This window comes from Hemitrygon akajei, chromosome 31, assembly GCF_048418815.1.
Source record: "Hemitrygon akajei chromosome 31, sHemAka1.3, whole genome shotgun sequence".
Classification (NCBI taxonomy): Eukaryota; Metazoa; Chordata; class Chondrichthyes; order Myliobatiformes; family Dasyatidae; genus Hemitrygon; species Hemitrygon akajei.
In genome coordinates, this window is record NC_133154.1 from 25,732,652 (window position 1) to 25,754,284 (window position 21,633).

Sequence of the window (21,633 nt, forward strand, 5' to 3'; positions counted from 1 at the left end):
CTTCCAATGGTTTGGACATGTTGGATCATGAAATTTCAGGAATCTGGCCCAGGAGGGGCCTGATCAGTTTTGTTCGTTTTTTTGTGTGTGGGAAGAGGAATTTGGGGGTCGATGTGCCTGATCAGTTTTGTGTGTTTTTTGTGTGGGAGAAGGGATTTGAGGGTTGATATGCCTGTTCCATTTGTTTGTTTTTTTAATGGGGAGTTGGGATTTGGGGGTTGATAAGCCTGTCCCATTTCTGTTTGTTGTTTTTTTAATGGGGAGGTGGGATTTGGGGGTTGAGATGCCTGTTCCACTTCTGTTTGTTGTGTTTTTAATGGGGGGGATGGGATTTGGGGGTTGAGATGCCTGTTCCATTTCTGTTTGTTGTGTTTTTAATGGGGAGGTGGGATTTGGGGGTTGATATGCCTATTCTGTTTCTGTTTGTTTTTTTTAAATGGGGGCGGGATTTGGGGGTTGATGATCTTGTGGCTTTTTTTTCTTTCTTGGTTTCATGGCTACTCAGAGAATTGAAGAATTTCAGAGTTGTGTACATTGAATAAAATGAAGCTGTGAACTTTTGAAAGCAGCTCTGCCTTGAAAGTTTTGTGAAAAACCTAGCGACATTCATGCACTGAGAATGACAGAAACAAACACTCCTTAAACTAAAGGCACGGACAAGAAGCATTACAACAGAAACTTGCTCTAGTAACCAGACAGGTTTTGTGGGGAGAATTAAATGACAGCCTTTTTCTGGTGGTGAAATGATTCTTTAGTTTAATGCCAACAGGTGACCAAGACTAATCTTGCAATTGGATACATGAGAGATTCTGCAGAAGGTGGGAACCCAGATTAACAAAAACCTATAAGAACTCAGCAGGTCAGGCAGCATCTATGGAGGGGAATAAATAGACGTATTTTTGAGCTGAGCGAAGAAGTCAGAATAAGATGGGTGGAGAGGAAGGAGTATAAGCTAGAAGGTGATAGGTGAAACCAGGTGAGGGGGAAAGTAGGTGAGAAGGTGGGAAGTGAGAGCATTTGTTCCTTTCCATAGATGCTGCTTGACCCACTGAGTTCCTCCAGCATTTTATATGTGTTACTCTTGCAATCAGATAAAAGGCAGATGCAAGAGACAGTAAAGTATCTGCAGGACGGGCCATTTCCTTGCATTTCAATACCACAACTTACCATTGTCTCTGCAACTAGGCAAGAAGTCACAGGCCAACATAAAATAGATCTATGTTTGCAGGAACTCAAGACGATTATGATCACCAAAGAACTGCTACTGAGCAAGGTGCTAAAACAAAGGACGCTGGTGCAAATAAGAGCTGATGTAGGAGGCAACATATAGGTGCAGGTATAAGATTGCCTAGCTGGTAGGGAGGTTATATATATACACACACACACCCACACACCACACACACATAACAGGTACTTTTTTTCTCCTCTTAAAGCAGGAGACTGAAGGGTGATCTTATATATTTGTATAAGATCATGAGGGGCATAAATTTTATGTAAGATAAAATTAGCTCTATTTCTCACATATACATTGAAACATACAGTGAAATGCATCATTTGCATCAACAACTAACATAGTCCAAGGATGTGTTGTGAGCAGTCTACAAGTGTCGCCACACTTCTGCCACCAACATAGCATGCCAACAACTTGCTAATCCTAACCCGCAGATCTTTGGACTGTGTGAGGAAACCCATGCAGTCATGGGTGCATGTACAAATGCCTTCAGACAGCAGCGGGAAATGAACCCCAATCACTGGTTGGCACAACCAACCACTAAGGTACGTCCTGTGCGTACTTCCAGGGTTGGGGAATCTAGAACGAGGGGACAAAGGTTTAAAATGAGAAGGGAAAGATTTGATAGAAACTTGAACAGAAACCCTTTTTTAAAACAATACACAGAGGGTGGTATGGAATGATCTGCCTGAGGAAGTGGTTGAGGCACATATAGTAACACTTAAAAGACAGTTGGACCAGTAAGGTCCAAGGATATTGGCCATGGGCAGCCAAATAGGACAAGCTAAGATTGGCATCTTAGTTGGCATGGACTAGTGGGCTGAAGAGCTAGTGTCTGTGCTGTGCGACTTTAAGATTCTGTAAAAGGGTCTTTCCCTAGTTGGCCTACATCTTTACCAGTTTATGGAATTGAAGGGATGATAGCACTTCAGCTGTGCATGATTGTTGTAACTGTTAACAAGTCAAAAAGCAATCTGGGAAGATACAAGCAGGAGATAGATGAGTTGGTGGACAGAGAACTGGCAAGTGGAGACCAATGTGGCCAATGCAAAACTTCCCATTGTGGTATGATACAAAAAAAACAAATGCTAGACTGCGTTGTGCCAGCAAATAATTTGCTACAGACCAGCAGGCAAGTGCAGAACATAATTAGGAAAGATAAAAGAATGTCACTGGTTATTGCTAGAGGAAACAAATAGACTAGTAGGGCATTAATGCTTTGGTTACAGAGTCACTCTGCGAGATCACACCTGCAGTACCACCGCTGGTCTCCTTTGTCAAGGAAGAATGGTAATGCATTGGAGATACTTCAGAGGTTTACCTACATAATACCCTAGTTCGTACAGACTAGGCTTGTTTTCTGCTGGAATTAGATGAGTGAGGAGACTTGTGGAAGAGTGGGCATGCATTTAAGGTGAGAGGGGATAAGTTCATCAGAAAAGTGCAAGAATTTCATTTAAAATGCAGAGAGTGGTGGGTGGCTGCAGTGGAGTGCCTGGGTTGGTGGTGGAGGCAGCTCTGATAGGGGTGTTCATAGCTAGGCACATGAATGTGAGGAAAATGGAAGGATATGGACAGTGAAGTTAGGATTTACCATCAGAGAACAGGTTGAATGAATATACAACCTACAGGCAAGATAAACAAGTGCTGAACATTTTTGAAGGATCAAGGATCAATTTTATTTGTCATATACATTCATGTGTTTTGGAGATTTGCTGTGATGTGTTGGTCAGAGCGCGACATGCAACAAATAATATTCAATAATTACTAAGAATAAATAATTATATAAAAAAGTTGGAGGTTAAAGTATGGATGTGGGATAAAATGTGAATAAAATATCAGCATGTATTTACAAAGTAAACAAAATTATAAAAAGCTGGTTTAAAGTATGCAGTGTCGGGGAGTAATAGAAGGAAGTGTGGGGGCAACTAGAATGGTAGAGCAGATTAATTGCCTATATACAGCTCATATAAACCTACTAGCCCTGGGAATGACAACCTCTTCTGGTTTCTTCCACTGCACAGAGGGCTATAATTTAAATACCCACAACAATTCAGAATCAAGAGTTACAGGTAAGTAGAAAGCAAATGTCTTAGAAGTAGCTTCCAACCGTTGTACACAAGCAAACTTGGTCTCCCAAACCAGTGTTGCCCAGCTAAGAATGCTCCATAATTCAGTGCGCTCTCCAATTACCCCTTTAGAGTTACTCCTCCCCGGTACACACAAACCCTGCTCACCTCTTCTGTGGAATCTGTTTTGCCAGTGAACCGGCGTTCTTTCCTGGCTTTCCGCCGATCTCGCACAGATAGCCGATTCCGATTGTTACTGTCGCCATCCCCTCCTTCCCTTTTGCTGCTTTCCGACTCCTCGCCTGGAAGAGAAAGAAATTGTCTACGTGGTGTAACCCCTCTCAAAATAAATACTGTAAAAGCTCCAAGAGAAACTAGCTATTTGCAAAATTGTTATAGTGTTGCTCCTAAATGGTGTACGAGGAACCTAAGAAATCAGTCAAAATAATAATCAGTCACAAAGCCATTTTGGAAACAGGCCATTTGGCCCATCAGATCCAGGTACACCTCTGGGAATCCATGTGTATTAATCAGCACTCCGTCAACAGCCTTCTATGCCAAGGCGACTGAAATGCTCGCCCTGGCCCTACTTAATCACTGTCAACACCTCTGCTTCCATCACTCCCTTATGGAGTGCATTCCAGGTACGGGCCACTCTCAGGATGAAAATGGTTCCCTTTAAATCTCTTACCCCTTAGCCTAATTTTATGTCCTCCAGTCTCATCTTCCTCCAATGTGGGGAGAAGTTCTGTGCCGTCTACCCGATCTATAGTCCTCAATTGTACATGTATGTTCCTGACTACCTCCTTGGCTCCATTTTGGGAAATTAACCCAGCCTCTCCTCTCTCTCCTCATAACTGGAACTCTGCTTCCCAAACAACATCCCAGCAAATCTCCTCCACACCCTCCTTACCGTTGTTATATGCTTCCTATTGCTTGGTGACCAGAACTACACACAGTTGAAATATGTGCAAAGTTTTAACACCGGAGCATACCCCCCCCCCCCCCCATTTCTAAGAGAGAAATAACTTCGATCTACTTGCAGTAAGTTGACAGCTACACAATGGGAAACATTGAGAAGAAATTACAGAAGTTATTGCCTTGTTAAATGTTTTGCTACTGTGCAAATGTCATCTTGCTGTGAGTAGATACACCCATAAGCTATCTTTGCCAGACCTCTTTTATATTAAGTTCTTCATCATTACGTGCTGTATTGTATGGCATAGGTGATCATGGTTCCACATGATTGTCCATGGCAAAATTTTTACAGAAGTGGCTTGCCTTTGCCTTCTTCTGGGCAGTGTCTTTACAAGATGGGTGACTCCAGTCATTATCAATACTCTTCAGAGATTGCCTGGCGTCAGTAGTCACAAAACCAGGTCTTGTGATATCACCAGCTGCTTATACGACTAATTGCCATCTGCTGTCATGGTTTCATGTGACTCTGATCGGGGGTGGGAGAATAAGCCAGTGCTCAAGGGTCATCTGCAGGCTAGTGGAGGGAAGGAGTGCCTTACACCTCTGGGGTCAGTCCGCAACTGTCGCCATGCTTCTGGCGCCAACAAAGCATGTCCACAACCTACTAACCCTAACCTGTACATCTTTAGAATGTGGGAGGAAACCCACACTGTAACAAATGCCTTACAGACAGCAGCAGGGATTGAACCCAGATTGCTGGTGCTGTAAACCATTAAGCTAACTGCTGTGCTACTGTGTCACCCCTACATAATGTAGCAATGCCTAACAGTGCATTTATCTCTTCCGCCTTTACTTTCTCCCAGGCCTCCCCCACCCCCCATCTCGAGTGGAATTCTATACCCTACGATAGAGTTGTCAGTCTTGTCCGTTCATCAATTATGTCCCAGTGATGGCAACAACATCACATACCCGTGTTAAAGCTCCGAGTTATTTACTTTACTAAGTGATACTCCTTGTGTTCAAATAGATGCACTTTAGCTTGAACCCCCTTGACATTCACTAACTTGTTCTGCCTACTGGACACACTGACTTTTGCACCTCTCCATCGGAGTGACTATCCCAAATTAGGAACGCATGCCTTCCACTCAAGGGATATATTGGGGTGAAATTTAATATTGCACTCAGTATCACCGCCAATATCTAATTTCTTGGTTGAGTGAGAGATTTTCTGTTTGGAGCAGAGAATGAGAGAAGACTTGATGTGTATATGATGAAAGGAGGCAGAGATTGAGTGGACAGCGATGGGAGTATTTCCCAGGACTATGAGAGGATATATTTTTAAGGTGACTGGAGGAAAGTATGGGGGAGGGGTGGGGTGTGAGTGTGGATACACAACCAGTGGTGGCAGAGGCTGGACATTTAACAGACTTAGAAAAGCAAATGGATGAAAGAAAAATAGACGGCTACTCAGGAGGGAAGGGGTAGATTGATCTTGGAGTAGGTTAAAAAGTCGGCACAACATTGTGGGCTGAAGGGCCTGTACTGTACTGTAATGTTCTGTGTTCTTTACTCATAGCACAGATGGGTTGTCTGTAACACAGTGGAAACTTTCTTCATGGCAGCAATTCCTTGGGTGTTACATTACATTACAAACTAATGAAATTCCCCAGTGACATCTTTGCAACCTGATTACAATGGCGGTCACTCTAAAAACACAGGGAAAACCAAAGCCTCCGCGGTCTGTTCTTGTGTGTGGTTCACACAAGCTGGGAAGAGAACATTTCCTGTCGTAAAACAAACATTAGCATGATTTCAGTTTACCTTTATCAGAGCCCTGAGAAGATGCAGGAACAGAGTATCTGGAATACGCAGGAGTGAGTGAGGAGCCAGAGTTAACGGTGTCCGTGGCCAGGGGTCTCAATCGACTACCCACATCCTGTGGGGGTAGCACAGAAAACACTGGTTTGGTTTGAGAGCAGAACAAAAATAAACGCCATTCTTTAGAGATAAGAGGAAGCATTCAGAATTGTCAGCGCACCAGCAATTAGTGGTCCAAGAATCTATCAATACTAAACAATAGAACTTAAAAATATTTTGATTCATCTAACAGAAATCACGGCAACGTATTTTCATTTCTATAAAATACGCTGGTTGTCAGCACACACAGATGTTGGCGTGAGCTGTTTCCAACCAGATCTCCACATCGGCGCACACCAAATGTGCAGTACAGGAGTGATAGTTCCTGTTTAAACCTGAGCACATTAGACAAGGGAGCAGAATTATACCATTCAGCCCATCTTGTCTGTTCCACCACCCCATCATGGCTGATTTATTCTCTCTCAACCCCTCCTCCTGCTTTCTCCCTGTAACTTTTGACTCCCTGGCTAATCAACAACCTATCAACCTCTGCCTTAAATATCCCCAAATAACTTAATAACTTGTTCTCTACAGCCACCCGTGGCCATGAATTTTACAGCTAAATCTAAAGGCTAAAGAAATTCCTCATCTCTGTTCTAAAGGGACATCCTTTTATTCAGAGGCTGTGCCTTCTGGTCCTAGACTCTCCCACTATCGGAAACGTCCTCTCCACATCCACACTTGCGGAAGTTCAATATTTGGCAGGTATCAGTGGACCAGTTCCACCGGTTGATGGCTGATTTGAATCTTAACCTCAACACCCACTTTTGTTTCATATACTTTTACATCAGTATAAGAATCTATCAATTTTCATCCACAAATTTTCAATTCCATACTCTTTTATCAAGTTTTTCTTTGCCTGTGTAACTATTTCCCATTGGTCTTGTTTTAAATAATGTGCCTTGGAATTGCCCTAATGTTTTAAACTGATGCACCTTGCTTGAGACTCCCTGCATCAGAGGCACTTGTTTCAGTCTTCCCCGCCAACTCTGAGCCACCTCAATTTTTCATACCTTGTCATCACTCACTGAACTCCTTTCTCTCCTGCTATCGTTCTCTTTCACTTCTTCCCTCCTTTCCAGCTGCTCTTGGGGTTTCTTTTCAGTGGCAATACCGAGGGTCTTCTCTGCCTCCTTAAGATCAGTGAGAGTAACACCCTGCGAACAAAAAGATACAGAGATCTAGAACAAATGTTTCTTCCCTGAAGTACAATCATCTGAAATTTGATCTATGCCAAACACAACGAGTACGGATTCAGGGAGAAGGGCTTGTACCTTATTGGGAAATAATCTGTCAGCAATGCCTTGCACATCCCCCTACCCCCAACCCACAGGGACAAACAGTGAAAATAAAATTGGGGTATGGTCCATTTCTTAAACTAGACCAAAATTTACTTCTGGACAGTGTACTCAAAATGTGCAAAAGCATTGGTTTCACATTTTCTTTAACTAAATCTGTTAATTTTTTTCTCCAGTTAAACATGAGGCTGTGGCGACCCACTTCCTAGCGCACTCGAACCGGCTCACAAATAGCCAGCGCGCCGGCATAAAGGCCAGTCCCAAAAGGGTGCCAGGTCTGCTTCACCAACAAAGGGAAAAGCCCGTGCGGGACTGTGAATACGTGCCCCCTACAGCATCCGCGCGCGGGACAGGACTGTGAATACGTGTCCCCTACAGCATCCGCGCCCGGGGAGGGCGCGATCAGGGAGGCTTTAAAGCGAGGCCGTGAAGTTCGAATAAAATCTTCTTCTTTAGCTGCAGTTTACCAACTCCGTGTCGTTATTTCAGCGCTGCGTGTAGCACACCGCTACAATTGGTGACCCCGACGGTCCAAACGATATTTGGACCGGAGATGAACGACGCCGCATCTGTTCATGCGGTTTCGTTGAAGCTGCCAAGCTTCTGGACGCTACAACCTCACCTATGGTTCCAGCAAGCAGAAGCTCAATTCCACGTTCGGCAGATAACCTCAGAGGACACACGTTACTACTACATGGTGAGCTCCCTCGACCAGGAAACAGCGGCCCAGGTTGAGGAGTTCGTACAGTCTCCCCCAGCGGACGGCAAATACACGGAATTCAAAGCCCTGCTCATAAGGACTTTCGGACTCTCATGGCGCGAGCGGGCTGCCCGTTTACTGCACCTGGATGGTTTGGGGGACAGACCTCCATCGGCTTTAATGAATGAGATGTTGTCTCTGGCTGGAGGACACAAGCCCTGCCTCATGTTTGAGCAGGCATTCCTGGAGCAGCTGCCCGAGGACATACACCTGCTGCTGTCCGACGCGGATTTCAGCGACCCCCGGAAGGTGGCAGCCCGGGCGGACTTGCTGTGGAACGCCAAGAAGGTGAGTGGGGCGTCCGTCGCACAGATCACCAGGCCATGCTCCCAGCAGCAAACCAGACCAGGCCCGGCCACAGAGCCCGCTAACCCCAGAGGCAGGGGTGAGGAGCCCAACAAACAATGGTGCTTCTACCACCAGCGGTGGGGCGCAGAAGCCTGCCGCTGTAGCCTGCCCTGCAAGTTCTCGGGAAACGCCAGGGCCAGTCGCCGCTGATGGCTACGGCGGTTGGCCATCGGGATAGCCTCCTGTATGTGTGGGACAAGAGGTCGGGACGCTGTTTTTTGGTCGACACTGGTGCCGAGATCAGCGTCTTACCTCCAACGCGTTACGACACCCGCAACAGGGCACCGGGTCCCACCCTGAGGGCCGTGAACGGCAGCACAGTAAGGACCTACGGCACCCGTACGGTGCAGCTACAGTTCGGCTCCAGCTAGTTCACGTGGGACTTCACACTGGCCGCCGTAGCCCAACCGCTTCTGGGTGCGGATTTTTGCGGTCTCACAGCCTGCTGGTCGACCTGCCGAGGCAGAGACTGGTCCATGCCGGGACCTTTCAGACGTTCTCCCTGGGTGCAGCCCAGTTGCCAGCCCCTCACCTCGACTCCATCGCGCTGTCCGACAACAACTTCACCAGGGTCCTGGCGGATTTCCCATCGGTTCTGGCACCGCAGTTCACGGCAGCCATGCCCCGACACGGCGTACAGCACCACATCTCGACCCAGGGACCACCCCTCCACGCCCGTGCTCGAAGGCTTCCCGCGGACAAGCTCTGACTGGCGAAGGAGGAGTTCAAGAGGATGGAGGAATTGGGGATCATACGGTGGTCCGACAGCCCATAGGCCTCCCCCCTGCACATGGTGCCCAAAGCGGTGGGGTACTGGAGCAACTCATCGCGGGTCGCTGGCAACCCCTGGTGTTTTTCAGCAAACACCTGCGACCACCCGAGCTCAAATATAGTGCTTTCGACCGGGAACTGTTGGCGCTATACCTGGCAATCCGGCATTTCAGGCACTTCTTAGAAGGTAGGCCCTTCACCGCGTTCACGGACCACAAGCCGCTTACCTTTACGTTCACGAAGGTGTCCGATCCCTGGTCGCCCCGCCAGCAGCGCCATCTGTCCTACATCTCTGAATACATGACGGATGTCCGGCACGTCTCGGGTAAGGACAATGTCGTGGCGGACGCGCTATCTCACCCTAACATTCATGCCCTTTCCCAAGGGGTAGACTTTGAGGCGCTGGCAGAGGCGCAGCAGGCAGACGAGGAGATCCCTAGTTTCAGAACTGCAGTCTCCGGTTTGCAGCTCCAGGACCTCCCCGTAGGCCCAGGTGAGAGGACCCTACTCTGTGACGTCACCACCGGCCAACCCCGTCCCGTTGTCCCGGCAAACCGGCGGTGACGCGTTTTCGACTCCATTCATAACTTAGCGCACCCCTCCATCAGGACAACCGTCCGGATGGTCTCCAGCAGGTTCGTTTCGCACGGACTCTGCAAGCAGGTCAGTGAATGGGCCAAAACGTGCATGCACTGCCAGACGGCCAAGGTGCAGCGGCACACCAAAGCTCTACTGCAGCAGTTCCACCCCACCCACCGGCGTTTCAACCACATTCATGTGGATATCGTGGGCCCCCTGCCAGTGTCGCGCGGAGCATGGCACCTCCTTACTATCGTGGACCGGTTCACCAGATGGCCAGAGGCGATCCCGCTCACCGACACCACCTCCGAATCTTGCGCCCGGGCACTGATCACCACCTGGGTGTCCCGCTTTGGTGTACCGGCCCACATTACCTCCGACAGAGGTGCCCAGTTCACCTCCAGCCTGTGGTCAGCTATGGCCAGTCTTTTGGGGACACAGCTGCACCACACAACTGCCTACCACCCACAGTCGAACGGCCTGGTGGAGCGTTTCCACCGTCACCTAAAGTCGGCTCTCATGGCCCGCCTGCGAGGAGCTAACTGGGTGGACGAGCTTCCCTGGGTCCTACTCGGCATCCACACAGCGCCCAAAGACGATCTGCACACCTCGTCGGCTGAGTTGGTGTACGGCGCACCCCTGGTCGTCCCCGGGGAGTTCATACCAGCCCCAAGGGGGCAAGAGGAAGAACCCGCAGCAGTCCTGGGCAGACTACGCGAGAGGCTCGGCAACCTGGCCCCCATACCCACTTCGCAGCATGGGCAGAACCCGACCTGCGTACTCAAAGACCTGCAGAACTGTAAGTTTGTGTTTGTATGAAGGGGCGGGCATCGGCCACCACTGCAATGGCCCTACGAGGGGCCGTTTACGGTGATCAGGAACAACAGGTCCACATTCGTGCTGGACGTTGGGGGGAGAGAGGAGGTTTTCACGGTGGACCGACTCAAACCGGCCCATGTGGACGTGGCGCAACCGGTCGAGTTCCTGGCACCGCGGCGCAGAGGCCGTCCTCCCAAACAGGGTCCGACCCAGACAGTGGACATTGGGGGGTGTATCGCCGGTTCTGGGGGGTGGGGGGGTTATGTGGCGACCCACTTCCTAGCGCACTCGAACCGGCTCACAAATAGCCAGCGCACCGGCATAAAGGCCAGTCCCAAAAGGGCGCCAGGTCTGCTTCACCAACAAAGGGAAAAGCCTGTGCGGGACTGTGAATACGTGCCCCCTACAGCATCCGCGCACGGGACAGGACTGTGAATACGTGCCCCCTACAGCATCCGCGCCCGGGGAGGGCGGGATCAGGGAGGCTTTAAAGCGAAGCCGCAAAGTTTGAATAAAATCTTCTTCTTTAACTGCAGTTTACCGACTCCGTGTTGTTATTTCAGCGCTGCGTGTAGCACACCTCTACAAGGCAATATTGGGGATTAAGATGGTGTCCTGAATGGAGTAACTGTGTACAAGTAACTATTATTTAGCAATAAAGATACATGGTCATATGAGGCAAATAAAGACCCGATCTTATCAAAACAAGTTAACACCGACCTGCGTCGATCGCCTGGACTGTCGAGCGTGCCGTGATCGCGCCTTTCTTTGGGATTCCGATTCATCGTCACGTACTGGGGTAAGATACAATCTACAGAAAGTGAGGCGAAGGATTTAATAAATCGGTACACCTCGAGGAAAAGAAACGACAGTTTCACAGTTCAAGGGCATGAAGGAATGTCTGCAGGTAAAAGAGGGAACATTGTACATGTACAAGTACATGTACATTAGCCCATCCTACACTGGCAAGATAGGCTATGATTTATAAAATCGTCTTCACTGGGAGTAACTTTCATGAGGAGGCTAGTATAAAGACTAATTCCTATCTCTCACCCCATTTTACTAAAGCATCTGCTATGTAACTCAACTCGATTAACAATGACTAGAAGGTTTAGTTACATTTTATGAAACATTTTATACGGAGGAGGTTCACGAGAAGTTGTCCTTCAAGCCACACACAATCCTGAGCTGGAAATAAGTCACCGACCATCGCTGGAACACTCCATTGCTCACAGCACTGGGGCTGTACTGACACCTCAAGGGTTGCAGTGGTTCAAGGTGACAGCTTACCACCACCTTCTCAAGGGCAACTAGTGAAGGGTAATTAAATGCTGGCTCAGACCACAAAGCCCACACCCATAGTAAGAACGCATAAAAGAAATGCGGGATTAAGGATGTTGCAATGACAATGTGATCACTGGTGAGGGAGAAATATCATCCTTAAGTCAGGTGGTTCTCAACATGGGCCGTGTGGCCCTACAGGGGACCATGCTGGATTTTACAGGGGCCACAAGTAAAAACAAAGAAACTGGGGAGCACCAGTTTCTGAATGGGCCACGATAAGTTTACTGTTTTAATGAAAAATTACTAAAATAGAAAAATAAAAAAGAAATTAATATGTGTAATTTTATTAGAACCCTAAAAGAAATGAATGGGAAAATATGCTAGATGATGCAAGTTTGCGTATGCGTGTGTGTGCGTGGAGAGGGAGACACACCACACTTTTTCACCATGCACAAATCACCACTCACACCCTGCAGGGAGTCCTGCTGAGTCCCACTCCACATCCACCACAAAATCACAAGCTGCAGCAAAGCTAATCAGTGAGTGTGCAGCAGGAGACCGGTTCTGTTTGCTTTCCACTAACCCTTCATGTTATAATACTTATAAATCGTGACATGACGGCTGCAGTTACTGAAGTGGGGTCATTTGCACAAAACAGCTAAACTACAGAGGTGAAAATAATGTACATGAAGTCTACAACTGCATCACTATCCTCCACTACCACTACAACTTCCGTTAAATCCTCGATACTGCCCATACTTTGAAAGGAAGTTCTATCCGCTTTTCTTGGTGAGTACATGCTCTTAATTGCCACAGATTTTTTAATATATAATCGCATTTAAAAATACTAAATTATTTTTAAAACTGCCTAAAAGGCTAGTTTTATTTTTAGATCACTCTGCTATGAAGAGGAAAGGCCTGCTACTGGGCCGGGAGAGAGTTACCCAGGTTTTCCGCATTTTGGATGTGGACTTGGACTATAGACATTTTTGTTCAGTCTTATAGTTTTTTTATATTCTGTGCTTTTCACCCAATTTTCCTTTCTTTTGTTTTCTGTGTTGGAGAGGTGGATTTGGGGGTCGATGTGCCTGCTTCGTTTTTGTGCCGGGAGTAGTAGGGATTTGGGAGTTGATGATCGTGCTACAGTTCTTTTTTTTCTTTCTTGGTTTGTGGCAATCAGAAGAATTTCAGAGTTGCATACTTTGATAATAAAATGAACCTTCGAACCTTTATTTTTAAACTTTAATAACTAACAGCAATTATAGAGAGTGGGCCACAGAGGTAAATGAAAGTCACAAGTGGGCCATATGCAGAAAAAAGGTTGAGAACCACTGCCCTAGATGATACCATTCTCTTGGTCTCTGAGTTTAATCAGAGAGCGTCACCCCAGCAACCTTCCCAATCCAAAGGGCTTCTGGTCAAACACCCTCCCAGCCCCACCAAGCAGCTCCTAATCACCAAAATACTAGTAGGGTTATTTTCACTGGCTTCCTTTCATGTTCAAGTTTAGGCATCAACAGAATGATAAGTCTGTATGCAAAAATATTTGCCTAAGTATTTTGAGCAGACAGAAACATAGGTCATCAACAGTTAAACTACTTTATAGGCATAGATAGTGAAACAAGCAGCCAATATGGAACCACCAGGTTCAAGAACAGTTACCAGCAACCATCAGGCTCTTGAATAAAAGGGCACAACAACTACACTCACTTCCCATCCATTGAGATGTTCCCACAGCCAATTCTCTTACTTTAAAGGCTTTTTATCTTATTTCATGTTCTCGTTATTTATTGCTAGTTATTTATATTTGCATTTGAACAGTTTGCTGTCTCCTGCACTCCGGTCGATCTTTCATTGATTCTGGTATAGTTACTATTCTATAGATTTGCAAAGTATGCCTGCAGGAAAATGAATCTCAGGGTTATATTTGGTGACATACATGTAATTTGATAATAAAATTTACTTTGAACTTTTATTCTCATCTTTCAATTGCCTTAATTAATAAAAATCTTTCAATGTCAGATTTAAAATGAACAAGATTCACTCAATCTCAGTTAAAAAGAAATAATTCTGGAAAATCACTGAGCAAAAGTACGAACCTTTCTTTCATTATAAGAGAGTATTTCTATCCTGGGCACAACTCTTCCCAACATTGAGTACATCTACAAGAGGTGATGCCTCAAGAAGGCAGAATCCATCACTAAGGACCCTCACTATCTGGGACCTGCCTTCTTTGGGGAGGAGGTCCAGGAGCCTGAAGACCCATACTCCATGATTCAGAAATAGCCCCTCCCTCTTTGATCAGATTTCTGAACCCATGAACACCACCTTGTTATTTGTTTTTTTCACACTATTTATTTATTTTTTGTAACTTATAGCAATTTTTGTCTTGTCCTGTACTGTTGCTGCAGAACAACACATTTCATGATACATTAATGACAATAAACTTTATTCTGATTGTGCCGAAAATAATGTGCCTGGGTTCCATAAAGTTATTTCAAAGTGATGCTCAGCCCCCCCAAGATCGATACATCTCTTGAGTGGGCTGGTCAGCAATGATCACACTTAACGGTGGGACAGACTGAACGGATCACTCTTGCTCCCATTTTCTGTTACTCCATATCCAGTATTCCAGCCAGATCACTGAATAGCTGTTCTCTGGGATACCAAAGGCACCATTCCACGTGGCGTAATGATAACTTTCTGTGCCATTGTTGACACTTCAATCATCTCTGAACAGACAAACCTTTCACAATGATAAAATGCTAAAGAACTGTCCATTTTAGGATACTCTTTTCATAAAGAAACTTCAGGAACTCAGAACTTCTTCACTACACAAGCAGATACTGTAGTACCCACATTTTCTGATAATTTGTACTACACTTAGAACCCACAATCACTCAATACATACACACTTTTTGACCCAGGGAAACTGCTGCAACGTATAACCATAAACAAAAGAAAAACACAGAATTGCCATTAGAGGACAACACCATTTCATATGTGCACTTCTACAGAGATCTTTCCAGATACACACAGCCTTAACCTTTCCCACTAACTCTCCAGCCCAGTCAGTCAGAGCTGTCCTCACTCATCAACACTGAAGTTCAGTGGGCTCCCTTTTTCAGATGAACCCCCCCCCCCCCCACCACCACCACCACTCCATCCTCAGCAACACACATAATTGTAATTGCACATGATCTGGATGAGAATGGATCACAGAATTTTGTACAGTTTACATCTCCTTAATATACAAGATATTTGCCATAGAGGGAACAGTTTCATCAGTGTGGGTGCAAGGATATTGTTAGTTTGCCATACGAGGAGAGATGGAGTGAACTAGTCCTGCAAATTCTCTGGAGTTAGATCATCTTGACACTTGCAACATTGTCCCAGGGCTCAGCCTGGTGGATACAGGGAGGATGCTTCCCAGTCTGAAGACCAAAAGTCAAAGTATGAGTACAAGAGGTAGACTATTCCAGAATCAGGCTGAGAGAAATTGCTTCATTTAGAGAATTGTGAGTCGCAGATTTCCTCTAAAGGGAAGCAAGGTTCTCTGCTTGCTTCCCCTTACAGTAAAGTGAATTGGTTACAGTTAGAGTTAGTTACCTGCTGCAGTGTTTTGACTATTATTTTTCTGAAGAAAATATAATAAAATAGCTGTAACCGTAAGATTTGAGCCTCATTCTTGACTTCTAAAGAACTTTCTGGACAACCTCATCTCCAGATCCAACAACAGATGCTCTTCATCCTTATGTTCATATAACTTTAGAAGTCAATTACTGGAATATTCTGTAGTCATTTTACAATTCTCTTTCACCTTGACACTACTGTTGGTCAGCCGTCCCCCCCCTTCCTCTGTCGTACAACTTGTTATTATATTCTTTCCCCTCTCTACCAAACACCCAGCTACATCTCCGATTTGTGCTTGGTGAAAAGCTGCAAACCTTGATAGCTCAGCTCCAAAGGCTCTTGCTTTCCATGCATGTTACCTGATCGGTGCTTCTGGGACAGAGTTCTCACGTTTTTGATCCATGTGTTCTTGGTAGCTGGTGCTATAGTGATTCTTACCTGCGCCTCTCTTTAAAGTCTATACTGCTTGTTGGAACAGTGGTTTCCCCTTGTTGAGTGACAGGCAAGTCCTTTGGAATCTGAGAGCTCGGTTCTTTACCCTGCTGGTACGTAGAGCTGGAAGTAAACAATTAAACTTCTTCCTTAGGAGTTTGCGAAGATTCAGCATGACATCTAAAACTCTGACAAATTTCTAAAGATGTGTAGTGGAGAGTATATTGGCTGGCTGCATCAAGGCCCAGTATGGAAACACTAATAGCGGATGGCCCAGTCCATCATGGGTAAAGCCCTCCCCAACATTGAGCACATCCGCATGGATCATTGTTGCAGGACAGTGGCATTCATCATCAAAGACCCCCACCATCCAGGTCATGTTCTCTTCTCACTGTTGCCACCAGAAAAAAGATACAGAAGCCTCAAGACTCACACCACCAGATTCAGGAACAGTTATTACCCCTCAATCATCAGGCTCTCGAACCAGAGGGGATAACTTCACACAACTTCACCTACTCCATCACTGAATTGTTCCCAGAACCTATGGACTTACTTTAGGACTCATTCTCTCGTGTTCTTCATACTTATTGCTTATTTATTTATTTTTCTTGCTTTTAATATTTGCACAGTTTGTTGTCTTTTGCAAACTGGTTCTCTACCTTGTTGGTGTGGTCTTTCATTGATTCTATTATGGTTATTGGATTTATTGAGCATGCCCGCAAGAAAATGAATCTCACGGTTGTACCCATATGCACTTCGTTAATAAAGTTGCTTTGAACTTTGAAATGTTTCAGAAAATAGGTGCACTTATTATAAATAAGTAGCAGTGAAACATTCTGGAATCTGCCAACAGGCTAGGCAGCATCTTCAGGGAGTGAAATAGGTAACGCTTCTAGTAAATGATTTTTCATCTAAACTTTGGAAAAGTTAGGAATCATGAATGTTTAACACTGTGAAGAGCAAGGAAAAAGGATGGAGAAAACACAAGGGAATGCCGAATGATTTACAAGGATTCTGCCAAGACTTGAAGGACCATGTTATAGCAAGGGGTTAGACAGGCTGGGTCTTTACGCCCTATAACATAGGATAACTTCACTCACCTGAACAATGAACTGATTCCAGAACCTACGGACTCACTTTCAAGGACTCTGCAACTCATGTTCCTAGTATTATTTATTTTTTATTATTATCATTTGATTTTTATTTGCACAGCTTGTCTTCTTTTGCATATTGGTTGTTTGCCAGTCTTTGTGTCTAGTTTTTCACTAATTCTATTGTATTTGTTTGTTCTACTGTGAATACCTGCAAGATAATGAATCTCAGGGTGACATAAACATACTTTGATAATGAATTTACTTTGAACTTTATGACTTGACTCATGGAGGTCATTTTCAGATCAAATGCTACAACACACATCCGTGGATAAGTGTTTTCTTCGCTCAGCCTTCAATACTAAAATTTAGTTATTAGTTAGGGAGAGTTTACTAAGTTTACTAAAAAGTTAGGAAGAATCTCTTTGCTTACAAAGCGGTGAGGTTAAGAGTGGGAGTGAAAAACAAGAGATGCACAGAAGGGGAAGCTGAATACAGAAGTGTATGCTAGCAGAGTGAGAGGAGAAGGGGCAGGATGAAGATGGCACGAAGTATAAATACCAATAGATAATGAGGTTTACTATTTTAACAAAAGAGATGAAAAAAAAATCTAAAGCTGCAGTGAAAGGGAAGCCAGATCAACATTAGAGGAACATGCTGATAGGCTGGGAGTGAAATGGAGTGAAGGGAAGTTCGTGTGGCAGATGAACAATAACACAGACTTAGTCACAGAGCACCACAGCACAGAAACAGGCCCTTCAGCCCATCTAGTCCATACCAAACTGTTCTGCCAAGTCCCATCAACCTGCACCTGGACCATAGCCTTCCATGCCCCTCCCATCCACGTACCTATCCAAACTTCTCTTAAAAGTTGTGATCAAGCCCATATCCACGATTTCTGCTGGCAGCTCATCCCACACTCGCACCATGCTCTGAGGAAAGAAGATCCCCCCTCATGTTCTCCTTAAAGATTTCAACTTTCACCCTTAACCTATAACCTCTAGTTCTACGCTCACCCAATCTCAGAGGAAAATCCCTGTTTACATTTACCCTATTTATACCCTTAATAATTTTGTACATCTCTTATCGAATCCCCCCTCATTCTCCTACACTGCAGGGAATAAAGTCCTATCTATTCAACTAATCCCTATAACTCAGCTGCTCAAGCCCTGGCAAAATGCTTGTAAACTTTCTTTGTAATCCTTTCAATCATACTGATATCTTGTAGGTAGGTGACCAAAATTGCACACAAAGGCCTCACTAACCTTATACAACTTCAACATAACATCCCAACTCTTGTACTTAAGTTCAAGCTCAATTGTCATTCAACAATATACATATAAACAACTAAACAATAAAGGGTTCTTACAGGGCCAAAGTGCAAAACACAGTACATTCAGTCACACACAGCACACAACACATATAGTAATGATAGCACAATACTCAATACACTGATTTATGACTGGCCAAAGGGCCTACTTAAGCATTGAAAGGACTGGATGACAGAACTTTAACACTATGAAATCTGACCACCTTCCAGAGCCCAAACTGAAACCTACACGTGGTTGTGCTCCAGAACCTCTTCTTGAATAGCTGTCTGGAACATTACATCATAGAAAACTAACTGATTTGGTTCCGGTCCCGACTCACCTCACTGAGCGTTCAATGCCGGTCTCGGGCACACTCAATGACCTTCCGATTGGAGTTGGAGGCACTCTAGCCAGTCGGGTTTCTGGCACCTCTTTGCCCTGTGAATTGGAGTTAAAAATGTCAGATCATTTGAAATTCACGCTTTGTAACAGATGTTGGTATTGGTCAGGCTGCCCTTGGAATACGGTGAGCAGCTTTGGGCTCCATATCTATGAAAGGTTGTGCTGGCAGTTGAGGGTCCAGCAGAGAGAGGGTCATGACAATGATTCCAGTAGGAGGTGTGTTTGAAGACTCTGGTGGGCCCATACTTGCTGAAGTTTAGAAGAATAAAGGGGAGGGGAGGATCTCATTGAGAACTTGAACCTGGATAGCTGTAACAGTGTTAACTATTATGCTACTGTGCCACCCACGTTGTCCAAAAAGAGATCTTTTAACAGACCAATTATATTTTGCATTTAGAAATGCTTGTAGAGTTACAAGGGAACTCTATACACTTCATGATGCTATAACACCCCAATTCAGGGGTATCTTTAAAAGACAAAGTAGGTGCTCTGCTCTACTGTGCTTTAGTGGCACAGTCTGACTTCAGGGTGGGTTTTGCTTGCGATGCCTTACTCCCTCCCAGATCTGCCTGCAATATGCAACATCAGCTTCCACAGAAAACCAAGTAGTTTTACAGCACTAGAACAAGGTGTTGGAACCACTTGATGCTTACTCCTCACAAGACATGCTTCACACCTCACTAACTGATTATAGCCAACAGCTATTTCTCATTAGGAGTTTGACAGATTTCGTATGTCAACTAAGACTCCGAAGAAATTTGCTAGAGTTACCAAGGAGGCCACTCTGACTGATTTCGTCACCGTCTGGTACAGAGGTTCCAAATACACACGAAGCAAAGGCGGCATCCGTCATGGAGGATCCTCACAACTCAGGACATGCCCTCTTCTCATTGCTACCACCACGTACAGGAGCTGAAGGCACACATTTAACACCTTAGGAACAGCTTTTTCCCCTTGGTTATCAGATTCCTGAATGGACAATGAACCAATGATCACTACCTCTATGTATTATATATATATATATATATATATATATATATATATATATATATATATTTCTTATTGTAATATATAGCATATTTTGTGTCTTGCACTGTACTGCTCATGCTCAAAGTTAATTTACATATATTTTGATGGCAAAATGGCGCCAACAACAACAGCAACGTCCTGCTGAAGTTCAGAAAACTACTTCTCCTTCTTTTAAATATACTTCTAACATTAATCTGTGGGTGATTGGAGCTGCAATTTACATTTTGATAATGTGTTTTTGGTCTGACTGAGCGACCTGGTGCTTTTAGTATCTCAGAGGGATTTTAGTGTGGCTGAGAATGGAATATGTGGCCCAGTGGCAGCACGTGAACCCGTGATTGGACCCATACTCGCTGATTAAGGCGCTGAGCAAGACTGATATCAATGAGGATGAGACTGAAAGGTGAGCACGTGTACAGTGCTGTCTACCTGCATTTGACTGGTCTCCCGCTCCCTCCCTGATGCCGGAGGGTGGTGCAGGAGTCTTGGGTCTTGGGCAAGGTTTGATCAGCACAGTTTGTGATTGGACTAATTTTTAGAGGACTGTGCCGCTCATGTTACAAGTGTTTCTGATTTCTCCTTCTTTTGAAATTGCTATTCTGCATGATTTTGATCGGGTAAGATTGGCTCTGCAGCCTGCAGTTAACAAACTACACATTGCTAAATTGAACTGAAATGAACATTCTTACACAGCTTCAAGGACTCTGCGGTTCGATGTTTAATATTCTGTCCATTATTCACTTGTTACTTTTGCTATTTGCGCAATTTGTTCATTTTTTTGAGCACTGGGTGCTTGATATTTTCTTTGAGAGGTGTTTCCTTGTTCATGGCTGTGGGGAAGACAAATCTCAGGGTTGCATACTGCATACATACCTTGATAATAACTGTACTTTGAATCATTGAGTAGTCACCATATACAACCCTGAGATTCATTTTCTTGTGGGCATACTCTATAAATCTATAATAGAATAACCCACCTATTAAATTATATTTCTATTATAGAAATCTATAATAATCGACCACAAAAAAACAAATTTCACAATATACGTTAATGGTAATAAATGTGATTCTGAGCAGATCTTTTTAGTTACCTGCTCATCTAATATAATATCCCCTTAATGGAGTTACCCCTCCATTCAGCTTAATTTTTTTTTCATCAGCATTATCTTGGTTACATTTCTCTCAAACCCCTTGCTGCATTTCTCAGCACATGGAAACCAGTCAGACAGCACCATAAACACATCTCTCAGCAGCTTTTTCATGTTTGTTCAGCGACCGGACAAACACTGATATAACCACGATATGCAGTTACAGTCTGTCCAAAGTACCATAGCCACACCTACAGAATGCGAAATAACCTGACGTCTGTTATCCGAACAGCCTGCTTCCTCTTTCTTGATCGACTGATGGCCTGCAGCCCAGTCTCCCGCCCACTTCCTCCCTTTCTCTCAGATTTACCAATACCTAAAGCAAGGCCATAATCTGTTTGCAAAACTCACTGTCCAACAGTCCAATTCCGAGGGGAAAGAAAGACATTGACTGTTAGTGGATGGTTCCTTTTCAAACAATACAGCTCTCTAGTGCACTGGGAATCTTACCATTGTAAACAGGTTTTCCCATCGTTTTACAGCAGTTTCAAACATTTATAACCCCACACGCTGATCCTGAGGTACAACCTTTATCTTCCATTGTCTCCTAACAACACAAATGACACATAGCAGGCGGCACAGTTGCGTAATTGC

The 21,633-nt window shown here is 44.8% G+C and overlaps 1 protein-coding gene across 3 annotated transcripts in view; it reads right to left on the bottom strand.

Annotated features, from left to right (window-relative positions):
• Positions 1–21,633, bottom strand: part of LOC140719247 (protein phosphatase 1 regulatory subunit 12C-like) — an 82,961-nt gene that overhangs the window by 19,780 nt on the left and 41,548 nt on the right. For 2 of the 3 annotated variants that reach the window (XM_073033729.1, XM_073033725.1), the window contains 6 exons: positions 18,801–18,898; positions 16,066–16,182; positions 11,431–11,521; positions 7,149–7,292; positions 6,040–6,154; positions 3,469–3,602 (listed from right to left, as the gene is read on the bottom strand). In XM_073033729.1, coding sequence (XP_072889830.1) covers positions 3,469–3,602; positions 6,040–6,154; positions 7,149–7,292; positions 11,431–11,521; positions 16,066–16,182; positions 18,801–18,898 — 699 coding nt within the window. The remainder of the gene's footprint in view (positions 1–3,468; positions 3,603–6,039; positions 6,155–7,148; positions 7,293–11,430; positions 11,522–16,065; positions 16,183–18,800; positions 18,899–21,633) is intronic. The other variant, XM_073033726.1, reaches the window with a different exon arrangement.